The following is a 9604-nucleotide window of genomic DNA, read 5'->3' as shown; positions in this document are numbered from 1 at the left end:
CGACGCGACGCGAGGCGGGACCGGAGCGGAGCGGAGGCGGCGCCCGCGGCCCCCCGCTTGGCTCGCGGGCGCCGGTCCAGCGGGGCGGCCGTGCCCGCGGCCCCCCGCTCCTCCCTCCAGGCAAAGGGCTTCCCCCCCGGGAAGGCGCGCGGGAGCGCCGGCAGCTGCAGCGCGACGGGCGGATCGTGCCCACGGCGGTGCCCGAGCTGCTCGCTCCCGCGCGCGGCGGCCGGACCCCGCGTCCGGAGCGGTTCCGGCTTTCCCCGTCCACACACGCCCCCGATCCGCAGCTGCCTTGTGCTCCCCCCCGCGCCCGAGGAAAAACCGGTTAGGGAGGAAAGCGGGGCAACGCGGAGTGTTGCCTGGCCGATCTGGGCCTTGTGGTTTTCGGGAGGGAGAGTTGGGTGACAGGAGCCGGGGACACGCAGCACTGAGACGTGGGAGCAGGGCACGACCTGTGCCCCCCCCCCGCGAAATCCCGTGAACCCTGGCCGAGCCTCTTGCACAGCCTTCCCGCGAGCCCGCCCTCTCCGGGCGACGCTCAGCCCCTGCCCCCGCCTGGGCGGCCTCGGGCCGGCTCTGCCCGGGGACCATCCCCTCCCTCCGGGCCCCACGAGGCCCGCCGTGCGTGCTCGGGCTTCCCGGCCAGCCCTGCAGGTTGCACGCCCAGAGCGGGGCGAGAGAGGGGCCAGCTGGGTCGCCCGCCCGCCGGCGAGGGCCAGCGCTCCGACCGCCCCCGCGGCATCTCGGGCCGGCCGCGCGCGGGTCCCCGCGGAGGAAGCGCCTCGTGCGTCCCCGTGCTTTGCTGAAGCGGCAGCCCGCCCCCCCCCCGAGCGCCGTGCAGAGCGGGAGCGACCTCGGGGCGCACGCGGCGCTTAGCCCCCCCCCCCCGGGGGCTCCTGCCCGCCCCGCGCGGGGGAGGGCGGCCGAAGGAAGCGGCCCCTCCCGCTGCAGCTGCCCGGAGGGGACGAAGAGCCCGGGAGGCCGACTGAGAACGTGGCTGCAGCATGTGGCGGGAAAGCCTCTGCGGGGCCTTGGTCGCCTCCTGGTCCCGGTGGGCTCAGAGCCCCGAGGCGGCCTCCGCCCGTGTCGCCGCTGGCAGGAACCGGACGGCTCCGGCGCCGGGGAGGCCGCGTCTCTGCCGGGCCGTGCCGGGGACATGGCCGCACTGGCCTCACGCCCGGTGGGCTTGCCCGGGGCTGGCGGTGCCCGGGGCCGAGGGCGTCACTCCATTCCACGCCCGCGGGGTTTCCATGCACAGTTCCCTCCCCTATCGGCTGTTACTGGTGTAATTGGATTTCCCATAACAAATCTCAAAATGGGACTCGTAGAATTGCAGAGGCGGAAGGGACCAAGGAGGCCCTGTGCTCCAGCCCCCCCAGTGCCGTGCTCCCATTTCCCTTTTGATCTAAATTGCCACCTGGATCGATGGTCAGTTTGTTAGTGGCAGCTGAAATAGTACGAGCTGGTTACTGGCCGAGGTCTGGCTCGCCTGGAATGTGTGAGGTGCTCGGACATGACATGAATTACCTGAAAGTTTGCATAAAAGCAGAGGAGATCGGCATCTTTTATACTGTGGCAAATGGAATCACTGTCAGCATAATAGGTTAGGCAGAGATCTTTTTTGTTGTAAAACTTTCTTTTTATACAACCATAAGTTAAATGTGCAATTCATTTTTTAAAATTAAAACTTAGCAAAATTCATAAATTTCTTCATAAATTCTGTGGAAGGAACTTGGGATTTTTAAAAAATGAGTGTGGGAGAAAGAAAACTAGGTTTCATCCACCCAGCCTTTGTGGGCATTTTCTCTTAGCAGCCCAGCTTTGAATTCCTGATCATTCATCCATGTTGGTGGGGCTAAATTAAGGTGCCCCCCCTCTTTCTGAGCAGCTCTCAGTCTTCAACAGCTACATGGCAGGAAGGCACCATTCTGCTCCAGGCCGACAGCAGCTGCGCCTAGTGAATTTTGTCAGCGCATATGGGAGAAAAAATTGCTTAGTTGGTTTTGTTAATGTGGACTTACCAGAACCTGCACCTTTGTTCAGAAACAGGAGTGAAACAACCGGAGGCTGGCAAGATTTGCACACGGGAGCAGGTGAAGCTGGCAGATGGATCGTGCTGGCAAGGAACGGCTGTGTGTGGAACAGGCATCGGGAGGGGGCTCTCCCGGTGGTCTCTTGACACCGCAGCATCCAAGGGCGACGTTCCGCTGCTCACGGACCACCCAGCCCTCGTGTCCCTGGCAGAATTCTCAGAGCGACTGGTTTCAGACACACGATACCCCAAATGTGGTGTGAGCGGGTTGTGGCTCAACCAAGCCAGGTTAACAGCCCACGGTCCACACCCCGGCACAGCCCCTGGGTTCTCTGCACGGGTTGCTTGTGGTTAACAGGCCAGGCCTGGTTGGGGCAGAAGCGAGCAGCATTTCGGGGGAAACCACACCCGGCTGCCGCAAGTTCTTGCTTTGCGCAATCCCAGTCGCTGCCCCAGATGCCAATGGGACCACGAGCGCCTCCAGCCGCCGCGCCGGCTAACGAATCCCACGGAGGCGTGGAGCAGCTTCCGTCCACAGAGGGGGGCTTGCGGGGGCTTTCACACTTCAGGTACCAAGGGTCGCAGGGCGGGATTTCTAGCAGGAGAGGCCAAAAGCAGGGGCAGGGGTCACTAAGAAGAAATTGCGAGAAGCCGTTTTTGGATGCCCGGAGTGGCACGGCTGCAGTGCACGCAAGCGCAACGATGCGGCCGGAGGGTGGGGCGAGTGGAAGCACGGGGACTGTGGCTCTGTCCCTCCTTCCTTCGGGCCACCGCCTCTCCAGCCGGCTTCCTCCTCTCGATCCGATCGGCATTCTGCGCAGTCCTCCGATCCACACCTCCGCTGCCTGCCCCTTGTACTTCAAAGCCGCCGTGCTGGTCTGTTCCGCTGTGAAACCTGAGGGTGCCACAGGCCAGGCGCCCTGCCGGAAGGGAGGGCTCCAAGCGGAAGAGGGCCTCGCCTCTGCCCGCTATCAAGAAAGGAAGGGGGTGGCTGGCCTGCTCCTTACGCTGCCCCCCGTGGCGTCCGGCACACGAGTGCGGGGATTGCGGGGGACTCCATGCGGCCACCGGGCCCCGGTGTCCCCCGCTCCGGAGCCCGCTCGTTCTCCGCAGGGGTGCCTGCCAGACTCGAGCGGGCAGGAGGCACGGCGGTGTGTGGTGACCACGGTGACTGCAGCCCAGTTCCACCCCAGCATTTTCCTCCTTAACTACTTGGGATGCACTGAGAGTGCCCCTCGCACAGGCACAGCCCCCCCCCCCAGCCCTCCTCCAACGCCTCCATTCAAATCGCTTTGGCCAAAATAGCGCCAGGCTGTGTCCAGCGCTGGACACTTTGGCCTGTGCTGCTGGAAAGTGGCCGCTGCCATGGGAACAAGTGGCAGGAGCCCCCCCCGCCCCCGCCCCCGCCCGGACAGCGGCTCATTCAGGCTGTGTGCCCCTTCTCTGTGCGCAGCCAGCACACTTTCTGCGAGAAACCCAGAGAGCTGCGCAGCCGCCGCTCGGCGCTTGAGTTGTGTCACTGAGGGCCGTGCGGGCGGATGACGGCGCAAGGGGGCTTTACTGCACAGGCCGAGCGTGACCGAGCCCGCCTGCCGGACCCTGCCAGGAGACAGGCTACCTGCGCTTCCGGGATGAGGCCGTGGGATGAGAGGCGCCCATCCGAAAGGGGGTGAGAACGGAGGAATGGGGATCGGCCGGGGAATGCCGGGAGGGAGCCGGCCCACCACCAAGGAACGGCAGCCCTCTGCCTCGGCCACCTGCCTCCCACACTCGGTGACCATCCACCAAGCGCCTGCAGCTCCGTGGCCACGCCAGGAGGACTCTGAGCCAGGGGGCCGTGGCGGGGGCACATCCCCATACGGGGGGGGGGGGCAACGGGGAAGGGCAACCGCCTGCCATGGGATGTGGCCTCCAGCCATGGAGGAGGCATCCCAAGCTGTGGGGCCTGCACGCTACGCCTGGGTGACGCCCCTGTGGACGTGGCCGCTCCGGTGCCCACCGTGGCATCCCCGCCTGGCCACACAGAGTGGGGCATGGGGTGCCCGCTGGGGGCCATGTGGGGCAGCCTGCACAGCCGAGGAACGTGGGCGCCTGTGCAAAAGAGGGTGAAAAGAGAGGCCAGTGAAGGCGTACCAAGAACGGAAAGGGATTACCTTGAATTAACCCTCATTAGAAATCCAACAGAATCTTCCAAGGCCCCATCCCTTTCCTTGTGGTTGGAGCCACAAGCGAGGCGAAGGAGTGGGAGCGGCTTGTGCTGCTTGTTCTCCACCTGAAATACCTAGAAATGTTCTAATAATAATACCTGAAGGTGCGGGGGGCCTGCTTTATCGCGAATCCTGACATGCATCAGAGGCCGGGCAGTGGCCAGGGGAGCCGCTGGGCTCTGGGGCCACGGTGGCACGAGCGGCGCTCTAAGGCGGACAAGGAGCTTCCAAAGACGCGGAACCGACAGGTGCCGTTCAGCTGTCCTTGCGGCAGGCAGGGCAGACACCCCGGCTCCCAAGCGATGGTTACGGGAGGGGAACATGGGGAGCTGAAGCAGCGGAGGCTACAAGAGCTGACTTCCTCGCCAGGCTGAGCGCTTTCCCCAGCATCACTGGGTCCAGATGCTCCGGCTGATGCTAACGTTCTTCAAAGGCTCAGGTGTGCAGAAAATGGCCACTCTTCTAACAAAAATGTGCCACAGCCTGCAGGACGCTCCGTGCAGTGCTCATTTTTCAAAAAGGGATCCAGGGACATTTGGGGATGCGCAGACCTGCTTGCTCAGCGTCTGCTCCTGGTAAATTGGTGGAAAGCGTAACTGGGGAAAAATGACTCGGCGCAGGAGATGGGGCAGACAAGCCCGCACGGGCAATCCGAGCCCTGCCGCCCTCATCTCTTCGAGCCCTCCGGAGGGCCAGAGGGCGCCAGCAGGGATGAGCCGGGAAACAGTATTTCCTCAGCCTCCCAATGGGCTTTCGGCCAAGGACACCGAGCACCTGCGGCCCAAGAGGGAAAGGCCTCCATCGGCTGGTAAATGGGTAAAGAGCAGGAGCGGGTAGTGGAACGCGTGGAAGTCCTGCCGGGGCAGAACGCGTCCCCATAGGGAGCTGACCGGCACTGGTGCTTTTTAACCTATTCATAAATTGTCTCAAGTTAGGAGAGAGAAGGGAGTTGGCTGAATTTTTTTCACGCCACCAAATTATTTAGAGTGATTAAAGCAAGGACGGATTGCGAAGGGCTCTAAAGGATCCCTCCAAGTGGGGCGGCGGGGGGGGGGAGATCCCCTGCGCCAGGCCTTTGATGCGGGATCCATGGCCCGATCCCACAGCGCTCTTCCTCGGTCGCACGTCTCCAATTGTGGAAGAGGAGGCTCACTCTTCAAATTAAAAAGAGTTCAACTAAGTCCGCAGTTAAGACCGTCAACGTTATTTGCATTTTGAAACCACATCGATGTATTGCGCAAACAAGGCACAGGGATGGCCATGAGACCTGCGTGCGCCAGGAGCCATGGCTCCCTGCTCAAGCCATGGTCCACCCCACGGAGAGCAGCAGGTGGGGAGCAGCTCGGACCCCGGGCACAGACCCTCTGGCTTTTCGCAGGCCCAGCGGCGGCAGGTGCGAGCCGCCTCGGTGCCCCAGAGCCCCGACCAGACCAGCTCTGAAAGGCTGGATGAGCTTCAAGGCCGGGCCGCCAGCAGAGCTGTACTTCCTCCATGGGACATGGCATTAAAGACCATCTCTGCGCAGCCCTGCCGAGCCGAGTCCCTTGCGCCTGCGCCGCTGCCCCAGGTGTGCATGCCGCAGCCAGAGGTAGCGCTCCGGGGGCACCATGCAATCCCCTGGAACAGTCTGGGGGCAGGGCAGGGCAGGGATGTCCCGCTGCAGCGGCCGCAGCTCGCTTTCCCCCGCCTTTTGCCTCACTTTAAACACACTTGGAATTCCAGGAGGGAAGGCGCTGAACGGGTGCAGGGCTGGAGCGAGCGGCCGGGACTCTGGTCCCCACTCAGCTCAGCCACGGCGCTCCCGGGGTGAGGTGGGCCAGACGCAGGCTCTCCGGCCAGCCTACCTCACAGGCCTGCGGTGAGAATGACCGAATCATGCAAGTTGCCCCGAGTTCCTTGAAAGGAAGAAAGGAAATGAACATGATAGATAAATCTCAGGATGCCGATGGAATGCAGCGCTGAGTTTTCCTCGCGCAAGGCCAAGCCTTTTGACTGTGCTGCTGGTTGCCGCAAGAGCGCAGCTCTTCCTGGGCCTTTGCTCCGGGAAGGGCCCACCCAGAAGGCCTCCCCGCTTCCTCCTCGTCCGCTGGTGGACACACGGCCTGGCCCGCTCGGCCGTATTTCCGCAGGAGTCGTGCCCTGGGCCAGCGCAGCACACGGGCTGCTGGGGGAAGCCGCAAGGAGGGGCTGGGGACGGTCCTCCACGTGGGACTCCTGCCAGAGCTCAGTGATACGGATCTCCCCTCTCCTCGGATCCTCGGCCGGGGATGCTCCTCCTGGGAACGGCCGGGAGCTCTGCACTAGGCGCTGACCAGCCCCACACTGACTTCCGGGGAAGCAGCACGCAGAGGCGGCGGCACACAGAGAGGAAGCAAAACAGCTCGCTGGGTGTCCAGAACTGTTTATTACACAAAAACAGAATTCTTCAAAGGAAAAATGGAAAACCCTGTGAAAAATGGAAAACCAGGCGGCCCTCTGGAGCTGTTCCACTCGCTCTCTGGACAAGCAGCGGCCTGCCCGAGGGGGCCCTCCAGCAGGCAGGGAGCTCAGCACCTTCAGGTGTGGCGATGCCTCCGGAGCTGCCGCCTGGCCCCACGAGCCGCCGGCCCCTGGCAGGGAGAGAGATTCGGGGAAGCGTCCGGCCAGGCCAGGCCAGGCCATGGCGCTGCGCCTTCTCCTCGAGCCAGCTGCCTCCTCCAGGGCAGGGCACTTCCCAGCACGATCCGTGCGCCCCCCCCCCCCGTGCTTTGAAGATGGCTGCTCAGCCAGCAGGAAGATCCAGCCCTTGCTGGCCCCAAAGGCCAGGGCTGCCTCCCTCCTCCGTCCGCGCCGTGGCACACGGTGCAACACCCTGGCGTGGCCGCGAGCGGCCCTGGCCCTTTGCCTCCCCCACGGCCAGCCTGGGAAACACTGAGCCCTGCCCCGCGGGGAAACCCACACGTGGGGCGATGCGCGCTCCACTCCCAGCGCCGTGCGCCCGGGGCTGTGCTGCAGAGACCCCGCCGCTGACCCCCAGTGGGTGGCACCCCCAGCTTTGCTCGGAGCCTGGCCGCCGGTGCGGCAGCAGGAGGGCAAGCGGGTGCCTCGGCCCGGGTGGCTGAAGGAGGCGGGGGGCGCACGGGGGGCCGTGGCCACCGACAGTGCTGCCAGCTCGGGCTGGCAGCAGCGCCTGCTGGAAAACGGCTGTGAGGTTTGGGAGCACCGGGGGCGAGGGCGCAGTGGGGGGGGCAGCAGGGTCCTCCCCGTCCTGGCTCAGAGGGGCCGGGCCTGCGCTGCCCGTTGCTCCCACGGTAGCGCCTGCCGCTTCCCCCACCCGGGACCCGTGCAGAGCTGGGCCCCGGCCACGCTCCAGGGACGGCCGCGTGGGTTGCTCCAGGGTGGCGCTTGCTGCTGGGACGGAGCCGCCTCCGCAGCCCCCGAGGGCTGCTGCTTCCTCCCTGCCCTGTCCGGCTGCCGCCCCCGCCTGGGATCCTCTGGCAGCATCCTCAGATCTGTGGCCCCGGAAACAAGGGTGGTAAACGAGGCCGAGCAGAGGAGAACGAGAGAGAGACAAGGAGAGAGGCGCTCTGGTTCAAAAAATAGAACTCTTGTGCTGAATCACTTGATAAAGCATCAGAAAGACTCTTAAAATGCCAAGTTTATTCCAAAGGCGGCTTGGAGTGGGGCTGGCTGAGCCTCCTGCCCAGGCGGGAGCCTCGCTGCTTTTGCACCCACGCGTGAGAAGATGACGCGTGTATCCAGAGCACTCCAAGGAGCCGCCCATCCAGACGGCAAAACGGTCCGACGCCGCCGGAGTTCCCGGCAGGTCCAGCAGGGGGCGCTGCCTTTTTAAAAAACAAGAAACTGTAAACACAACCATTTTAAATAAGACGCACCTGTACAGGTGCGTTGGTCCAGGGCCAGTCCGGATTCTCCCCCCGCCCCATTCCCCGTCCAACCTTAAAAAAGACGGATAACAAAAGACTCATTCTGACATGTCGAAGCACAGGTAACAAACGGCTAGAAAAGAGCAGGTGCGGGCGAGGAGCTTCCCGAAGGTTCATTCGGCTTGCCTTCCCTCCAGAGGGCCCCCAGGAAATACCTGAGATGGGGGTGCTCCAGCGCTTGTGCTGGCGGCGCTCTGTGCCGGGCTGGAGCAGCCCCCCTCCCTGCCGCTCCCCGAGGAAGCGTGCGCGTGGCCAGGCCGGCCGGCCAGGGCCCGTCATGTGTCCACGGCCTCCCTGGCGGGGGACTGCTCGTGCGCGAGGCCTTGTGCGCCGCGGCCGGCCGGGCCGTGCGGCACGGAGTTCTGCTGCAGCTCGAGCGCCACGGCGTGTGGCGGGAACTCCTTCACCTGCTTCTTGTACTCCAGGAAGGTGCAGGCCTTGGTGGCGATGGCGATGATGTTTTTGCCGATGAAGATGGTGGAGACCCGGCTGTCCCGGAAGAGGACCATGTTGACGGCCCGGATGAAGATGGTGGCGACGTTGATGGTGGCCAGGCTGAGGACCGGGTAGAGCATCATCTTCTGGGGCGCGATGTGCTCCCCCTGCATGCTGATCTCGCTGAGGGACACGCAGGGCAGGATCAGGAGCAGGATGTAGCAGTAGAAGAACATGAGTCCCTCGGCCCAGATGGGCAGCCCCGTCTTGTGGGGCTCCCAGAGGTTGGCCTGGATGTCCAGGATGTCCAGCAGGTCCAGGGCCACCCAGAAGAGGCGCCCCCGCAAGTCCTCCTTCTTCCGGAAGGTGCGTATGTACTCCATGCTGTCCAGGGCCACCAGCACCAGGTACAGCCCCGGCACGCAGATGGAGAGCAGCAGGGTGAGGGCCTTCCTGGCCACCGTCTCCAGGTTTCTCTTATCAGCCTTGTAGTTCTGGAAGATAAAATACAGTTTGATTTCCAGCACAAAGATGTAGAGAAACCACAGGATCATCGCGTAGCCGCGCTTGGCGGTCTTCACCTCGGCCCCCACCCAGACGGCCACATAGCGCAGCACAATCAGAAAGCAGAGGTCTCCTACCAGGACGATGATGCAGACGCCAATCTTACGGGGGCCCTGGTTCTGCTCCACCAGGTAGGCGTCCATGAACGCCATGCTGGTCATGATGACCATCGTGGTGAGGCAGACGTGCCGCTTGTCCGGGGGCGGCAGCACCATGGTGAGGCGCTCGGCCTGCCCGGCCCCTCCTGGCGGCCAGGGGCCCGCTCTTGCTGCGAGGGCAGGCCTACATCGGCTGCGGGCGGGGGGACGGGAGGGCCGCCCTTCTCGGCCGCAGGGGCAGGTCCGGCCAGGCAACGGTGCGCGAGCCAAGAGTTCATGGGCGTCCTCAGGTTCCGGGAGCCCAGAGGCGCGTCGTCCTCGGAGCGGTCATGGCCCGCG

At 64.2% G+C, this 9604-nt stretch overlaps 1 protein-coding gene across 1 annotated transcript; it reads right to left on the bottom strand.

Moving 5' to 3' along the window:
* Positions 1-8443: 8443 nt before the first annotated feature.
* On the bottom strand, positions 8444-9382 carry TMEM121 (transmembrane protein 121). Its single transcript, XM_044439429.1, has one exon. The coding sequence runs from the start codon at positions 9380-9382 to the stop codon at positions 8444-8446; it is 939 nt and encodes a 312-aa protein (XP_044295364.1).
* Positions 9383-9604: the final 222 nt, after the last annotated feature.

The sequence above is a fragment of the Varanus komodoensis genome, unplaced genomic scaffold (genome assembly GCF_004798865.1).
Source record: "Varanus komodoensis strain SLA01 unplaced genomic scaffold, ASM479886v1 scaffold34_3, whole genome shotgun sequence".
Classification (NCBI taxonomy): Eukaryota; Metazoa; Chordata; class Lepidosauria; order Squamata; family Varanidae; genus Varanus; species Varanus komodoensis.
Note: the sequence above shows the minus strand (reverse complement) of the source record. Positions and strands in the feature narration are given on the sequence as shown.

What these genes read in the sequence shown, in the direction of transcription:
- TMEM121 (XM_044439429.1), bottom strand. Translation starts at nt 9,382, where the DNA reads ATGGTGCTGCCGCCCCCGGACAAGCGGCACGTCTGCCTCACCACGATG.